Here is a 17441-nt window from a genome sequence, read left to right as displayed (position 1 = left end):
TATAGTCACCTGTCATGGGAAAACTGGTAAGTCTTATCCATGCCTCTTCTAACTCCAAGTATGTTTCTGGGCCAACACTGAATGGATGGAAAGAAACAGGACAGTGCTATTGAGTCCCCATAACCATCTGCATTGCAGCACCAAAGAAGGCCCCTTCCTCAGGATTCTTGACTAGTAAACATGGAGATCCACAAACCAAGGCTCTGAGTAATTCTAGAGTCTCAACTCAGTGGCTCTGGGCCTCTTCTCTATTTCTTTAAAAGTGGCTCTCCTCTCAGCATGGTGCTGGAGCTCCTATATTCTGTCCTTAACAAGGCTCTGAATCTTTTCCCTCCCTTTTATGTTCTGAGAGGCAGGCACTTTGTCCAATCAGTAGCCTTCTGCAGCTATTCTTGTTCCCCGTCCCATCCCATTTCATGTGCTTTCTGTCCACTAAGGGAAAAAAGTCTTACTATAAAAACCTTGACTTTACATGACCTGCTTCATTATTCAGGGAGGAGTTATTCAAACCAATATTTGGAATTTATCCAAAGGACAGTCAGGGAAACAAGGCTCACCCTTCAGTGATGCTGTGAACATCACAGGGTTCTCTTTTCAGAGTAACAGCAGTGGGCCCTAAGCATCCAGGGAGATCCAGGCAGAAGCAGGATGTGCTAGGGCTGGCCTCCAGGCTCCCTGCATGACACTCAGAGCATCCATATGGACTCCTAGGCTGTTTGGAATGGATACAGCATGGGGACAGATCTAGCCTGCTGCCTCCCTCCAGACAGGTTCCGAATCCCTAGGATCTCTGCTCTCATCCGTGTCATAGCATAGAATGTAGGAATATGTGCAAAAGAATAAGCAATCCCTCCCATGGTTGAAAGCAAACGAAAGTTCCTTTCAAGGGTAGAGGTAGAGGTTGGGCCTAGGAAGACTAGCCAGGAAGCTTCTCTTCAACAGGCCAACATGCAGTATTATCACACAGAAAGAAAGCATCATCACACAGCAGAAAGCATCACATTTGCAGTAGAAGCCAATCTAAGGAAGGAGAAAAGAGGTCTGGAGGAATGAGGCCAGACAGTGGATTTAATAAGCCTAGCCAACTTGTCAAGGCAGTGGAGGAAAGTGCAAAGTAAAAGGAGAAAAAAAAAAGAAAGGGAAGAAAGAAGGCTGGGGAGAAGGTGTGGAGAGGAGAAAGGCAGAGGAGGCAAGAGATAGGGAAAACAAAGTGACAAGAGGAAGAAGAGCAGAAGAAAGAACGTCAAAGTCCTAGCCTGTGCTGGTTGGCATGAAGGACTGAGACAGGCAAGAGTTGTAAAGGTGCTTTCTGGGAGCCTCCATCCACACCAGAGGCCTTGGGCGTGGGTCAGAGAGGGAAATGAGTGCTGATGGGACCTGCAGCTCCAAGGCTGACCTTATCTCCATGTCTCACAGCCTGGCTGCGCCTCAGAGTCCTGCCACAGCCTGTTTTTGAAGGAGACTCACTGACTCTGAAATGTGAGGGAGGGAACACAGCTGCGTCGGAGGTGAAGTTCTACAAAGATGGGAAATCACTTGATTCCCCTAACACCAACAATCCCTTAATCCTGGGGACAGCAACAATGGCAAGCAGTGGCCAGTACAGATGCACTGGGACGGTGAATAACAAATCCCCATCCACACAAACCTCAGAAACTACCGTGGTTCAAGTCCAAGGTGAGTCACTTACTAAGGACACTTACTGGTAAGACAGTAAGGTGTTGTTGAGTCTCCAGAGCTCAGAAGTTCTCTGGATGACACCCTTCTCTCTGGATGCTCTTGATGTTGAACCAATCCATGGTGTCCTGAAGGCCCATGATGCTGTCCAAATATCCCCTCATCCTATGGGGCAGGTCTGGAGCCAGGGAAAAGAGGAAAGATTGGGAAGAGTTCTAGACCAGACCAGCCATTCATCTTTCCCCTCTGAGGACCAAACAACCACTACAGGAGGGGCTTGGCTCTAGGGGAGTCATTTCAGAAGTGCGTGAATGAAGACAAGAGGACGGATCCTGAGGCGCAAACTGTCTCCCACCCGGGCCTCAGAGCTGCAACCTGGGCCATGGCTAAAGCAAGGTCTCAGCCTTCCAGACCTCACTGTCCAGTACTCCCTTCATGAGCCCTGGGCCTGTTGTCTCTCCAGAGCTGTTCCAGGTTCCTGTGCTGAGGGCCACCCCTCCAGAGCCCCATGAGGAGAGCCTGTTGACCCTGACATGTGAGACAAAGCTGCACCCCCAGAAGTCAGCCTTGAGGCTCCTCTTCTCGTTTTACAAGGATGGCTATACCTTGCAAGACAGGGGCCGCCACCCAGTACTCTGCATCCCAAGATTCAAGGAGGAAGACTCCGGGATTTACTGGTGTGAGGTAGCCTCTGAGGGTGGCCAAGTTAAAAAAGAGAGCTACTGCGTGGAGATCATGGTCCAGGGTAAGTGGGTGAAGCGGGGGAAATATTTCCCAAGGGTCCAGTCATCAGACAACAAGACTCCCTGGGAGCAGAGACAGGAAAGTAGGAATGAGGAAGTCTGGGCCCTGGGTGATTGGGGAGAGATGTCTAATACTCTTGTGCAATCTCAGTTCCTGTATCCTGTCCTGTGCTCTCTCTATGGCACAGGGCCACTGGCCCTGCTTTGGAAGACATAGTAGAGCTCCTCTGTGAGTCTCCGAATGGCTCCTTTCCAACCCTGTACTCATTCTACTTGATGGGGAGATCTTGGGGAAACACCTGGGCTCCCTATGGCAGAACAGCTTCCTTTCTTCTTCCCAATGAAGTCAGTGAAGGATGCTGGGAACTATTCCTGTGAGGCCAAGAGTGTCTCCAGAGAGAAGAGTGAGTCCAAGTAGCTCTCTCTGGACGGCGTATTTTGTCTGAATCAAGCAAGCTGTCAGGGACCATATCTCTCTTCCCTGCCACCTACCATAAACAGCATCATGATGGCCCACTACTCAACTGCATGTGAGCCTGGACTGGGAGGCCTACCCGCTGCACATGGCAGGGAATGGCATGCACCTTGGGGTGGGGCTATGTGGCCATGCAGAGTATGACTCAGCCATGCTGGATCTTTCGAACCATCCCGCACTCCCATCTCCAAGGCTCCTGTAGGCAGGTAGTTCTTCTACAGCCAGCCACTCTTGCTTGCCTGTGCCTGTCTGGGATGCATTTTTGGATTTTATTCGCACTGTTCATGGTCACTTTCCCCTCCCAGGTTCTCAAGTCTTGTCCACCCCCACCATCAGCAACTGGCTGGTTGCCTGGCTACCTGGGAGTCTGCTTGGTGTAATGTTCATTGCTGCTGTGCTTCTAGCATATTTCAGACCCTGGAGAAAAGCTGGTTAGTATCTCTTTGGGGCTTTCTTGATTGCTAAATTCCTATGCCAACCACTGCTCAGGTTTTGAGAAGCCAAAACCTAACAGGAACCTGGCAGAATTTGGATCTTCTCTTCCCATGTCACACAAGGGGGCATGTGGAGGGACATTTACAGCTTCCAGAACATCTTCACTCACAGACACACTATTGCACATACTCACAATTACACAGATTTGCACACAGACATACAGCTGCACTATCAGGCATGAAGAGACACATGAGCCAAGGAATACTTACAAGCCAAATGTGATTTATATTGATGTCCTTTGCATTGGGAAGATGATCTGTGGTTTTGAACATGACTGAAAAGAAACAAGGCCTCCAACTTCCATTAAATGCAGCCCAATTGGTAGAGGAAAAAGAAAAAAAATGAGAGCTAGAGTGCATATGTGCATGCTTGCACACTCAATACTCACCTTTACAATGCCGTTAGGGGAGTATTCAACAGATGGTGACACTCAGAAAGTAAACATGATAGAGAAAGCTGAGCCATGGCCTTCTTCCAACACTACTATTTACTAGTTCTGTGGCCTTGGGCCAGTTCATTCTAAGATGCACCAAAATCTATCCTTCTCAGGGATGCTGCAGCGTTCAGGTTAGCAAGCTAAAGTGCTTGAGGGAGTGGCCCACAGTTAAGTCCTCATTCTAGTCCCAGTGGATTACCCCATCATGTTCCCTGGCCTGTTCGTCCACCTGCTGTTCATTTTCTGATTTCTAAATCAGTCACTGAACATAAAAAAAGGCTTGGCTAAAATTCCAGATGTAAAAGATTTTAGTAGAGAGGAAGTAAAAACAACCAGATCATTGGCTATTTATTAATTGTGTTATTGCAAATTTTCTTCCTCCACCTTTCTTGGCAGTGATAACTAAGCAGGAATGTTGGATATCAATGAGACACTTTCGATGGCTACATGCTTATTCCCACTCTAAGTGTCATTTGCTTCAGGCCACATTTAAAGGAATGGCAGTCAGTGCCAAAGGTGCTTGGTGCCAATTTATATCTAGGAATTTTAAGTCTACTTGCAGGGATTCAAATGAACTCTACTTCCTTGTCTGTGGAGACAGTGTTCTTATTTTCTAAGTGATTGCCCTTATCAACCCCCAAAGCTAGATTTATTTATTCAAGTTTGTTTAAGTTTGTTCCTCAGGAGAAAGAATTTATAATGTATTTTCTGGGAGCTGAGTCAGCTCACTTATAAAGGAGGATCACCCAGTCATGAACACAAAGCATTCTTCCCAGACCACAGGCCAGAGTGTCTGAAAGGTGCCCCCTCTAGCCCCAGACCCAGGCTTCTGCCTCACTGAGTACCCAGTTCAAGTTCAAGAGAGGCTTCAATTTTCTCTCTCCTTTTTGATGTAACAGTCTCCACCTATCCAACTTCCCATCATCCCTTTCTTGATCATCCTAAGTCTGGCTAGACTTGCTTCAGTTATAATCTCTGTATCATATGAGAAAGGTGGGGTTAGATGAAGAGACAACTAGAGCAGAGGATCACAAATTGAAGATCTGAGAGTCCTATCACTGCTGCTCCTGCAAGTGATCCAACATGGCCTCAGTGACACAAACATTCCTATCCACTTGCCCTAGCATTAAAGACAAGGCAGTACTGACAGCCGCCTCCCTCCAAGCCCCAGACGAGAGAGTGGAGCCTCTTGAGACCTGTTACCAGGAACAGCAGAGAGATCTTATACCACCAGTAGCATTGCTGCCAACCTGGGAACAAGTGGACTCCACTGTCTCTCATGTGCAAGCAGTGATGGTCCTGGGGATGGTCCTGAAATCCCAGTGTCTCAGGCACATAAATTCTTCTTTAGAAAGTTAGGCAGAAAACCATTTTCAAATTTCATGGCTACACAAGAAAGCTACCAACCACCCACTTTAGTCTTCATAGCTTGCTCTAGAAGAGGCTCAACTATTCCAAATAACACATCTACTTCTCAACCAGAAAATATGTCACCAAGATATCTGATGGCTTGATAGTCTAAGGACAATTGTCAAAACACATTGGCCAATGATGCAATCACTGGAATAAGGATATGGTTGTGTAAGGGATCCATTTCAAAGTAGCGCTCACCTACATGTACAGGTTCTGGGTTGTTGGTTCTAAGATGTTTATTTTATTATTGATCAAACTGCCTATAAAATGAAGTTCCATTGAACTTATGGAACTCTTCATCGGGTGAGAATGGGACACACAGGTCTGACAAATGAGCATTGAAGAAGATTTAATAATGAGCGGCTTGCCTGATTCCCATAGGTGCCCTCTTGGTTTTACAGAAGTGGCCATTTCCACAGACCCTACCTGGTGATTCTGAATCTTGCTTTTAGAGCTAATGAGTATTTCTCAGAAACCAGGCATGAATCAAGCGTTCTAAAGTCTACACGTGACACAACTCCCACCCCAGAAGTTACTTTTTAGTTCTAGAAGTATCGGCTTTCACAGAGCCTATATGCTAGTGGCTGAAAAATCACATGAAATCCAACTGCATGCTGATGGCTGGATTAACATCTATCTCAGCTGGTTGGACCTAGCTTGGCAAACCTAGCTACTCAGGAGGCTTAGGTCCAGAGGATCATGGTTTGAAGCCATCACAGGAAGAAAAGTCTATGAAGTTCCATCTCAAAAATTAACCAGTAAAAAGCTAGACTGGAGATATGGCTCATGTGGTGCCAGCCAGCAAAGCAAGCCAAGTAAATGTGAGCTCCTGAGTTCAAATTCCATTACTGGCAGAAAAGAAAAAGTCTCTTCCATTGATTATAATTTTGGAAAGTTCACCTCTTCCAGCCTGTCTTCTCATCAACCAAACAGAGATAGCTCTATCCACCTTTGCAAGAGGACTACAAAGAATATAAGTTACCCAAAAATTAAGGAGGGAGGCTTTCTTAAAAACAAACTGCATGCTGGTCAGTGGGATAAGTGCTTTGCCAGGAAGTAGAATTTTACTTGAAATTTCTGGTCCTGCGTCTGGCCCCTAATATGTGGTAATGTTATTAGCTCTTCCTCCTGAAGCACCCTGTCTGTGTAAGGATGTGACCCTCTCCTTTCTGACCTTACCATTTGTGATTCGCATGGAGCCATCCTCTCCTACAGAGGATGGTTCAAAGGAAAATCCCACCCAAAATTAGCCATGTCCAGACCTGTGAGAAAAGTAACCCTGGAAAACAGCCAGCAACTCCACCACCATCCTTTTCAGGGCCTCTTGTCCCCACTGCCACACCTGTTCCATAAATACAGTGACATGCTTCTGTGTCTTCTAGGGTCCCTTCCATCCCAGAATCCATCCCTAGCTCCAAATGGAGAGCAGTGTCCACTACATGGCAATGGTAAGAACTTCCAGCAGGACTCTGCCTGTCTGCAAAGCCAGAAGAAGATCTCTCACAAGGCGTAGGAAGGAGCCCCTCACCAGTACCAGGCCTCCAGAGGCAGAAGCATCCAGGGAAGGGAAATGGCAGCGTCTGGAGAGGGCTTGAGGAACACGTGCAGTACAACTGGTTGTGGGAGGTGGAGGCAGGAAGGGAGTCAGGACTTTAGGAGAAGGCAGGGAAAAGTTGACATCCCCTGGGCCAAACCCAGCCCACTGCTTATTTTTGAAAACTACAGTTTTATTAGCACCCAATCATACACATTTATTTGTGCATTCTGCATATCAACAGTCTCACTACAAAACTGAGTGTTGATGATATGGTCCACAATGTCCTCAGGCTCTGGTAGCTCATGCCTATAACCCTAGCTACTCAAGAGGCTGAGATCTGAGGATTATGGTTCAAAGGATTATGGTTCAAAAGTCCATGAGACTTTTATCTCCAATTAAGCAGCAAAAAGCCAGCAGTGGAGCTGTGGCTCAAGTGGTAGAGCACTATCCTTGAGCACACAAGCCCAGAGACAGCACCCATGCTCTGACTTCAATCCCCATGACCAAAAATAAGAAAAGAAAATGCTTGGCAATCTGGTTCAAAGCATATCAGAGCTAGGGAGGCAGCTAAGCTCTTCTGAGTGAGGATGTCTACCTATGCCGTGGTAGACATCGCCTCTCTAATGACAGATTCCCATGCTAGTCATCACCTTGACAGGGCCACTGATTGGTTTCTTTCTTTAAGTGTCTTCAGGACAGTGAAAGAGTCAGACAGGTCCGATTTAAGCCTCAATTTTTTTTTTGGCAGCACATCACCAGTATCAGAAAGATGAAGGAGATGAAAGTGTTATCTACACAGAAGTACATACAACCTTGAAAAGGAACAAAGGTGGGTGATCTCAAGAGAAGCCATTATGCTCCAAGATGTTGAGGAAGGAAGGTACGGAATCTCTTATCATTTGGAAAACACCTCCTTGTTTCTAAGGATTCCGTATTTATGTACAATTCCACTTCTTACAGAAGTGACAGTAGATTTCTCAATATGAAAAGAAATTTAATAACCTCTACTTTGCAGGGCTGATATGAGATTAGATACAATAAACATAGTCCTCAGACCTAAAAGGTTACACTTCAGTAGAAGTCTAGGGTAGTAGCTACTCTAAGAGCATCCTTTGTGTGTCTTTTAAGTCTCAGCCTCATCATTGTGATGAAGTCATTACCATTACCAGTTTTGGTTTTTTGTTTTTGGGGGTGAATTTTTGCTGTTTTAGTTTGGTTTGGTTAGGGTTGAGGGGGGCTATTGGTAGTGGTGGTAGTGGTGGTGGTGGTAATTGAGAAAGTTGAGATTCAGAATCTAAAGCTTAAGGTCATACAGTTTGTGATGGTTGAATTGGGACTAGAACCCCAGCCTCAAGATTCCTACTTCTATTTTCAAATTGAGTAGAAGTGAAAGGAATCTGCCTGGGTTGGGTCCATGCTCCATAGAGCAAGAGGGATGACAAGAAAAAAAGCAGGGAGAAGATCAGTGAGCACAGATACCCTGACCTGAATTCTTCTCTTTCCCTTATAGCCAGGTCCAATGAGGATTTCCCTGGGAGCCAAAAGGTGAGCAGGATTTTGGTTCTTTTCTCACCCTCTGTCTAATATCTGTTTTCTCAACCTCATCCAACTCTCTTGTAGGATGTTTCTATTATCTACACAGAGGTGAGATGCCCACAGCTCAGGGAGAGTTCACCAAGGAATTGAGTGAAAGAAGTCAGACCTACCAAGATAAGATTCCTCTGATGACTACAAGAATGTTCTCTACGGCTGGGAAGTGGCTCAGTGGTAGAGTGCTTTTGCCTTGCATGCATGAGACCCCCGATTGATTGCTCAGTACCACATAAGCAGAAAAAGCCGGAAGTGGGGCTATGACTCAAGTGATAGAGCACTAGTCTACAGCTGAAGAGCTGAGGGACAGTGCCCAGGCCCAGAGTTCAGGCCCCATGACCAACAAAAAAAAAAAAAAAAAAAAAAAAAAGAAAGAAAGAAAGAAAAAGAAAAGAAAGAAACAAAGAGTGTTCTCTACAAGTGATGGCATCCCATTCTAACATATACCCACCTCCTGCCCCCACTGCTTCCCAGCCATCCCCTCCAGCCCCCTGGGTACATCCTCCAGATCCTGGCCCCATCCCTGAGGGAGCCTCTGTGCTTTTATGCTAACTAGAACTCCCAAACTGAGTTCCTCTCTTAGCAAAAGACAAAGTCATGGTGTGGGAAGGGACAACCCTCATCCCATCCCACCCCCACACTTGGGTTCCAACAGTACTACTGAACTTAGAGCCTGAGGTCTTCTTTCTACATAAATAGAAAAGACCATTTCTCCTTTAATAGACAGACAAACAGACAGACAGATAGCTGATAGATAACATACATGCATATACATATATAAATAGCTGATAGATAACCATACTAAATAGGTGATAGATTAGCTAAATAGATGATAGATTAGATAGACTGATACATAGATGCATAGATAGATACATAGATACATAGATAGATACATAGACAGATAGATACATAGATAGATACATAGATAGAGGGAAGAAAGAGAATGTGATTGGCTTTACCCTCAGAAGAAACAATATCAAATTTGACATCTTAGGACATGCAGCTCCATAGGAATTTCCAACATTTAAGCTGACACCCATCAGTGACCTCAGAACTAAGAGGACTCAGAAGTTCAGCAAAACCAAAGTCAGCCACTAACAGATCTGGCCCAAATTATATTGTAGAATTCTTGGCAACAGGGTCAGACTCTGCAGGTACCAAGGACCCTGCCTTCACCTGCAGCTCCACTTCTCCTCAGACCCTGCTGTTTACTGAGGCTTTCCCAAAGCTCTAGGTTGTGAAGTATATCAGTAAAGTCATTTGTTCTTTACTTGTTTAAAAAGTTACATGGTCGTAAAATATATTTCCTTTAATAGACATACACTGGTTTGAACAACATTGAGATTCCACCTCACCCCAGTTAGAATGGCTATAATCAAAAACTCTAACAACAACAGATGCTGGAGGGGATGTGGCCAAAAGGGAACCCTACTGCATTGTTGGTGGGAGTGTAAACTCATTCAGTCACACTGGAAAGTCGTATGGAGGTTCCTCTAAAGACTAAACATGGAGCTTCCCTATGACCCAGCAATCCCACTTCTGGGCATTTACCAAACACACACACACACACACACACACACACACACACACACACACACACACACACACACACACACACACACACACACACACACACACACAGGGCCACACTAAAGCTTCCAGCACAATTATGTTTACTGCAGTATTATTCACCATTGGATCAAGTAAATGTGGTATATATATATATATATATATATATATATATATATATATATATATATATATGCTTCCATCAGAAAGAATGGCATCACTCCATTTGTAAGAAAATGGAAAGACTTGGAAAAAATATATTAAATGAAGTAAGCCAGACCCAAAGAAACAGAGGTTACATTGTTTCCCTTATTTGCAATAAATAGTATACATAATCTTAGCAGATGAGCAGAATAGCTCATTAGCTATATACATCTGACCATTTTAGATGATGCTAAGTGAAATGAACTCCAAGACATGGATACAAGAGGTTTTCTTTGTTATTGTTTTTAATGTGCTATGTGATTTTTTGTTTCTTTTGTATGTTCTTCCCCCTATGGTAAATCCCCTGTTGTCACTGCATTTGATTTTGGTACCCTGGTATGGTATATACATTTATCTGAATTCTGGAAGGGAAGGGGAACAACAGAATGGTGAGACAAAGGACAAGGGGGGAACCAATGCAACAGTGATATACACAAGACAATATGTTGGAAATGATCTGTACAACTGGGGGGGGGGAATTGGGGAGGGAGGGAAAGTAGGAGAAAAATGAGGGAAGGGGTAACAAGTTTGACAAGAAATGTACTTATTATCTTATTGTGTAACTGTAACCCTTCTGTACATCACCTTGACAATAAAATAACAAGGATAAAAAGAAATATAGTGGTTTGTTTCATATCTTTCATCAACATCAATCATTTGCATTGCCTGACAGCTGGGTCAGTTTCTCACAACAGTCCAACAGTCGATACTCCTTGATACCCGACAGTAGTCGGGTCTCCTGTGAGACCCTAGCTTGGTTTCACAGGCTCCTGCTCTGGCTTCACAGACAGGGACTACACAAGACTCCATCTCCCTTTCATATGAAGAAGGCACCAGTGTCACCAAAGAGCTACTGGCACTGAACTTCTAACATGGTTTCTCTTCTAGACAGGCAGTGTTGACATGGCCAATATTAGAAGTGCAGCTGCTCAGACCCAATCTCAGACCTGCTGTATTATAATCTGCATTTCAATAAGATCCCCAGGCAATTCTCATGCACCTTAAAGTTTTTTTTTAACTGATTTACCTACAAGATACACTGTAGAAGTAATCCATCCAATCATCATGGGAGCTTTTGCCTGTGGTACTTCTCTTGATGAAGACAGAAAGGCCAGGAGAACTAGTAAGTTAACCATGCAGGCATATTTTTCCATTTCTATTCTGTTCCCTTTTCCTCCTTTCCTTCTCCCATGCTAACACCTTTCCATCTTCTTCCTCATCTCCATCTCTTGTCACCAGTCTAGTCCATGTCCAGAATGTTCTAACACCTCCTCCTCCTGGTCACCAATCAGAGCATCAGAGCTGCCTGCTGTGAGGACTGAGCAACACAATACTGACCATCTAGAAGCACAGGGTGGGTTCCTCCCTAGAGATGAAGCTGCACCAGGGCTGGGAAGGTGGCTCAGTGGTAGAGTGCTTGCCATGCATGCATGAGGCCCTGGGTTCGATTCCTCAGCACCACATAAGCAAAACGAAAAAAAAGCTGGAAGTGGCACTGTGGCTCAAGTGGTAGAGCGCTAGCCTTGAGCTGAAGAGCTGAGGGACAGTGCCCAGGCCCAGAGTTCAGGCCCCATGACTGGACCCCCCCAAAAAAAAAAATCCATGAGATGAAGGTGCACCAGCAGTTCCCATGCTTTTATGGGGGAAAAAAATCACTTCTTATAAAAGTCAAGACATAATCAAGTCAGCTTAAGAAGGAAAACACTGATAGAGAAACCCGTTCCAGTTGTCCCCAAAGACCAGAGACCACTTCCTTCCTGAGCTGTTAATACGTTTGCCCTCCCTGACACTAGACCAGCGGCACCCAAAGACTGGTACCATACTATGAATTGCTTCTTACTAATTCATAAAATATATGCAGGCAAATCACAGGAAGAATTTAGAAATGTTTATAGCAATCTGACAGTCATTTGTGTGTGGGTTTAATACAATCATAAAAAGTTAAGATTTTCTAGTAATTTGCTTTAACTGTTCTATGAAAGTATAAGTCCATAATGGATTGGAAGTTAAAAAATAGGTTCTGCGGCCCTGATGGCCTGATGGTAAGAACCCCAATCTACCTACTACACATACACACTTCTGTTCTCTCTCACACGCCCCGCTTTCTGGTTGCTTGGGCACTTTGAACTCCCTATGGACTCCTTCCCAACCCCAGATCTATTTGTGCAGATGAAAACATCATTTCCCCTTATTTTAGAAAAGAACAAGCTGGATTTTTTTCCCAAAAATGAACCATATCTAAGAAAATTTAAGAGGGAAAAAGGTAGAATTTTTCATAGAAGCCTGACTCTAACTGGTTTGTAGACTGTCAACACATCCAGGTCTTGAGACTCTGCTTCTACTTCTGAAAGACACTGGAGCAGGGAGTGGTAGGTAGGGAAAGGCCAGGGCCATCTCTCAGGGCGAATGGGGCATCCACAGTTCTCTAGGGGTAGACTGGTGGGTGCTGCTGCCACCGGTCACTGCTACGGCAGGCTTCACACATCCCGCACTGTGAAATATTCCTTCTATACAGAGCTGAATGCAAACATTTGCCTAGCCAAGTGTGTTAACTCCACCTTTCCTAGGGATCTGGAGCAGCCCCCTTACTAAAGAAACAAACTCAAGGCACCTGGGGGCCTCATGGCTGCCCTCTGGTGGTCCTCTCAGGAAGCCAAGCCCTGACACACCACCCATATGGGTTTGATGCATTCATTGGGCAATTTTGCATCATTAAATATGATGAGACATGTTGTCCTTGTTTTGTATGAGGCTATGCAATTTAGATATAAGCCAAAAATGAAGCATGTTTTTTTTCCCTGACACAAAAGGACTGTATGCATGGGAAGTTCTTTCAATTCCCAGTTTTGTTCCCATTTAGCTAAGAAATTTAGCCCTGCATCAGTAGCTCTTGCCTATATTCACGAGGCTGAGATCTGAGGATTGTGGTTCAAAGCCAGCCCAGGCGGCAAAGTCTGTGTATGAGGCTTTAATCTCCAATTAACCAGCAGCAGCAAGTGGAGCTGTAGTTCAAATGGTAAAGCACTAGCCTTGAGCAGAAACAGCTAAGAGACAGCACTCAGGCCCTGAGTTCAAGACCCAAATCAGGCAAAAATAAATAAGGTCTACCCTTTTATTGAAACTAAGCAGCACTGTGTGTCTTTCATCTTTGTGTAAACTTTAATGACACTGACTACAGACAGGCTGTACAGTATGGCAAACATGCAGAGATATGTTGTGTCCTGCCACATATGCATATTTCCTTCTGCATTGCTAGAAGCAGCTGCAGCTGGCAGGCCCTGAAACCATCAACAAGTCTGCATTGTTCGTCATACCATGGCTCAGAGGAATTCTTTCAGACTCTGAGAGAACAACTTATGCTCTACTTGTAGAATTCTTTCCCACGTGAGGCCCAGATCAATAGTGACTATTCCTTTCATCATTAGTATATGATCGCTGTCATCATCCGAGTGAGTTCCTGACCTCATGGGGTGTAATCCGTATGCTCAATGCTCCATAAATGTTTGTTGGACGCATTAGTGCATGCAAGATGGGAATCTAAGGGATTGGTAAAGGAGTGAATGCATGAAGAAGCTTCTAGTTTCCCCTCTCTGCCTCAATAACGCACAACTGGGACTTGGTTTCCTTTTCTTCAGCCTTCCTTCAAATCTCTGGAAAGTGTATTATTGCCTTAAAAGCAGCGTGAGCCTAAGTTGTAGGCCCTTCGCCCCACTCCGTTATTGGTGTTCCTTCTCACTCTGTCTTCCTCCTGGCTCTCTGGCTTCTCCCCATCCATCTGTGTGCCCCACACTAGCAGTTCCTTAAAGATCCCATCTCTTCTCCCTACTTCCCTCAGAGCCAGGGTGAGACAGGAGAGATGATACAAGCACAAAATTGAAGGAGGCAGTGAGATGCAGGGTTGTGCCCATGCCATGTCAGGACAGGTAAGGTACCTCTGAGTGTCATCCCTGCAGAAAATCAGTGACCGTGGGTGTTTCTAAGATGTAATGGAGGCGACATTCCCTCTGGGGTGTTCTGCCTTGGGTCCAGTCCTCCTGCCATTCCACCGCTGCCCACCATGGCTGGTTGGGAAGGGGCTGCCAGGAACTCACCACCCCGGCATAGTGTCTGCTGACAGACCATGCAGGTAGGGGGATGTTACAAAAGTCCAACAAAATTGGCTTGTATACACAATTCATGAACTGGGGCCACAACCCTCTACAAGCTTGATAACTGACCCAGCACTTAATAGGTCATTTCAAAGCTATTCTTCTGTTAGGTTTAAAACTAGAGGGACTTCCTTGGGCTCATTTGCTTGTTTTGGGAACTCTCCTTTTTAAAGATCAGTTGGATTATGGGAGCACCTGGTAGGAATGACTCCATTCTGGTTTGGACTGCTCAGGATCTCCATCCAACCATGTTGCCCCTGAAGTTCCATTGAGCAGTTCTTGAGCAGGTTCACATGGCCCCTTCACCCCATCCCCACTTGTCATCTCAAAGCTGCACCCAGGGGTCTAGCCTCTCCCCAATAACACCTCCATCTTCTCCCACCTCCGTCTGTACTCCCTCCGCCCTGTATTCCCTGTCCTGCCTGGTTCCCCCGCTTTAATTCTTCAATCACCCCCACTTTCTTTTCCTTTCCCTCTCTCCCCTGCTCCCAGCCCCCAACAGAAGCATGGCCCCATTCTGCCCTTGGACTGGGCACCTCATGCAAGCTTGGCACGACTTCATCCAAATTCCATCCAGCCCGAGTCTCTACACCGAACAACTCAGGGTTAATGGTCAAGGTCAGGCAAGCTGTTTGGCCAAGGTTAACACCTGCTCCCCACCTTCCAGGCAACCTACACTAGAGATAGGCTTATGGTGGAGTCTGCACCATTCGCGCATGGCAGATGTTGCTGCTACTGCTCCAGCCTCAGCACACACGCACACACCAGACTCTGCCTGACTCCAGTTTCCCAGAAAGGCCCCAGGGAGGCTGAGTAGCAGCCCTGGCTGCCAGCTGCTCTCTTAATTAAGGAATGCAGGGAGTGGCCCCTTTGAACTCACCTGCTAATTTACTCCAGCACACTCCCCCCTGTGGCTGGGTAATTAATGTGGTGTGAACCAGTGATTAGCAGTGGTGGGGAGAATCTGCCTGTAGCTACCTTAACCCTTCCCTGTACCTGGGAAGAAGCCTGGCTGTCTTCAGCTCATCTTTCTTCAGTGGTCCTTCAGGCTGGCTAAATAAATTTCTTCTCTTTGGGGAGGTGAGATATTTTCCATTCCTTATTAAACCTCCTCCTCCTCCCCCTCAGCTTCCAAGGTGAGAGAAGGTTAAAGGATCACTAGGAACAACCAATTTTGCTAAGAAAAATAATGACCATGAGTGCTTGCCTAGCATGCATGAAGTCCCGGTTTGATTCCCCAGTACCACATATACAGAAAAAGCCAGAAGTGGCACTGTGGCTCAAGTGGTAGTGTGCTAGCCTTGAGCAAAAGAAGCTCAGGGACAGTGACCAGGCCCTAAATTCAAGCCCCAAGGCTGGCAGAAAATAATAATAATAATGACTGTCCAATGTCCCTTCAGAAGGAATTCAGGATCTGGTCCATACTGGCCCTAGTCCCAAGCCCTGACAGGCCCAAGTCTGGATACTCCAGAATCATTCCATCCAAGCTGGCAGATGCTTAGAGGGCATCTCCTCATGGAAAGCCTGTCCTCAGAAGTGGACAGGATGCACAAATAAACAAGGCATGGTCCCTGCCTTCAAGGGCCTAGAAGACTAGGAGAAGAGATGAAGCAGGATACTGCTCTGTCTCAAACACACCTTTATCCTCATCCACATGGCTGTCCCCTCTTCCCTGTGTCTTGCACCTTAATAAAACAATGGCTCACAGTGTTTTGAGGACTTCATATACAGCAGACCTATTGCAAACCCTAAGAGGCGTTAGATTGGCATCCCTTAGAGGTAGACCTTGTTATGAATTCCCATTCGTCTGGTGAGCACACTGCAACGTAAGAATGACTTCACTTGTGATTTTACAGCCAAGATCTGCTCCCCACTCTAACTCCAGAGCTGGAGTTCTTAACTGCTTCCATCATCCATTTGCTCCGCTCCAACACCAGCCCTTCCACAAAGCCTTCCCTAGCCTCCCACACTCCCAGGCGGGGGCAGGACTCTTCCCCTCTAGCTCCCATAGCATCCCCTGCACACTTCTGGCATTGTTCTCACCACACTGATTGTAATTATTGGGTTACATATCCCATCCTCTCCTCTAAACTTCAAATTCCTTGAGGGCAGGGACTAAGCCTTTCATGTCTGTGTCCCCAGCACCTGGCACCTAAGTAGATGCTCAATAAATGCCTGATGAATGGGTGACAGAACTGACAATAGAGTCATAAAGAATTCCCCTCTCCCAGCCTCTCTAGCCTACAACCAGGCAGCTTCCAAGTTCTGCCAGGACTTCTGCTCTGTCCCATTTCTCTCTACTCCAGATATTTCCTTCCTGGTCCGAACCTTTGTCCTTTTCCCAGGACCGTCACAACCGCTGGTCTCCAGGCTTTCCTGCATCTTCTTTCTCTGCCAACCTGCCCTACATGCTATCCTCTCATCAGGAAGTCACCCCCAGACCAAAACAGGATCCAGGAAGTGCTTCTTAAAACTCTCTCAAAGTCTACCTGCTGCACATTCCCTGGAGCAAAGTGATGGTTAGGACTAAGATTCCTGAGACCATCCCCATCCACAAAGCCAATATCCCTGGGAACACAACCCAAGTATTTAACAACCATATGAGCAACTGGTCTCCAGAATATCTCAACCCAGTATTCAAGGTCTCTGTGATCTGAACCCAATCCTACCATTTCCCTGTGGGCCCTCATCTCCCCCTACCTACCGCCAGCCTATTTTCCTACCACCATGACTGCACATTCTGCTTTCCCCTCATGTTTAGGGCTCACCAGCACCTAGGCCTGCTCCTTTCTCCCTAATCTAAACTATGTCCAGTGTCACTTGCTCAGAAGGCATTCCCTGCCCAGATCCACAGAGACCTCTTCCCTACCCCTCCTGCAGTGTGAACTACATGTGTAACCTGTGTAGAATCAAAGGCACTTGTCTACAGGCAGCCCCAGCATCGCTGCTTCTGCATGTTGGTTATGAGCACCTGGAAGGCAGGAGCTCTAGTCCCAAACTCTTCTGCTTCCCACCATGCCGTTTGCATACATCTTGGCTGAGTCCAAAGCATGATGTTGTTTGACTAACAGGTCAAAGGCTTCCCAGGACCAGACTCAACCATCCTCACTCAGGACAGCCAGGAATCTTCCTCAAGGACAACATCTTTTCTCAC

The 17441-nt window shown here is 46.0% G+C and overlaps 1 protein-coding gene across 1 annotated transcript; it reads left to right on the top strand.

Moving 5' to 3' along the window:
* The first annotated feature begins 1432 nt into the window (after positions 1–1432).
* On the top strand, positions 1433–8533 carry Fcrl6 (Fc receptor like 6). Its single transcript, XM_070000051.1, has 7 exons — positions 1433–1677; positions 2141–2422; positions 3201–3326; positions 6622–6687; positions 7525–7605; positions 8287–8321; positions 8397–8533. Exons 1-7 carry the CDS (start codon positions 1584–1586, stop codon positions 8460–8462), a joined length of 750 nt encoding a protein of 249 aa, XP_069856152.1. The 5' UTR covers positions 1433–1583; the 3' UTR covers positions 8463–8533.
* Positions 8534–17441: the final 8908 nt, after the last annotated feature.

The sequence above is a fragment of the Dipodomys merriami genome, unplaced genomic scaffold (assembly GCF_024711535.1).
Source record: "Dipodomys merriami isolate MVZ:Mamm:240054 unplaced genomic scaffold, mDipMer1.0.p SCAF_56, whole genome shotgun sequence".
Lineage (NCBI taxonomy): Eukaryota > Metazoa > Chordata > Mammalia > Rodentia > Heteromyidae > Dipodomys > Dipodomys merriami.
Note: the sequence above shows the minus strand (reverse complement) of the source record. Positions and strands in the feature narration are given on the sequence as shown.

Bases quoted from the DNA above. Each gene is read 5' to 3' on its own strand.
- Fcrl6 (XM_070000051.1), top strand. From the start codon at position 1,584: ATGGCAAGCAGTGGCCAGTACAGATGCACTGGGACGGTGAATAACAAA. The intron at 6,688-7,524 runs GTAAGAACTTCC...TTTTTTTGGCAG, and splicing joins GTGTCCACTACATGGCAATG to CACATCACCAGTATCAGAAA. The intron at 7,606-8,286 runs GTGGGTGATCTC...TTTCCCTTATAG, and splicing joins AACCTTGAAAAGGAACAAAG to CCAGGTCCAATGAGGATTTC.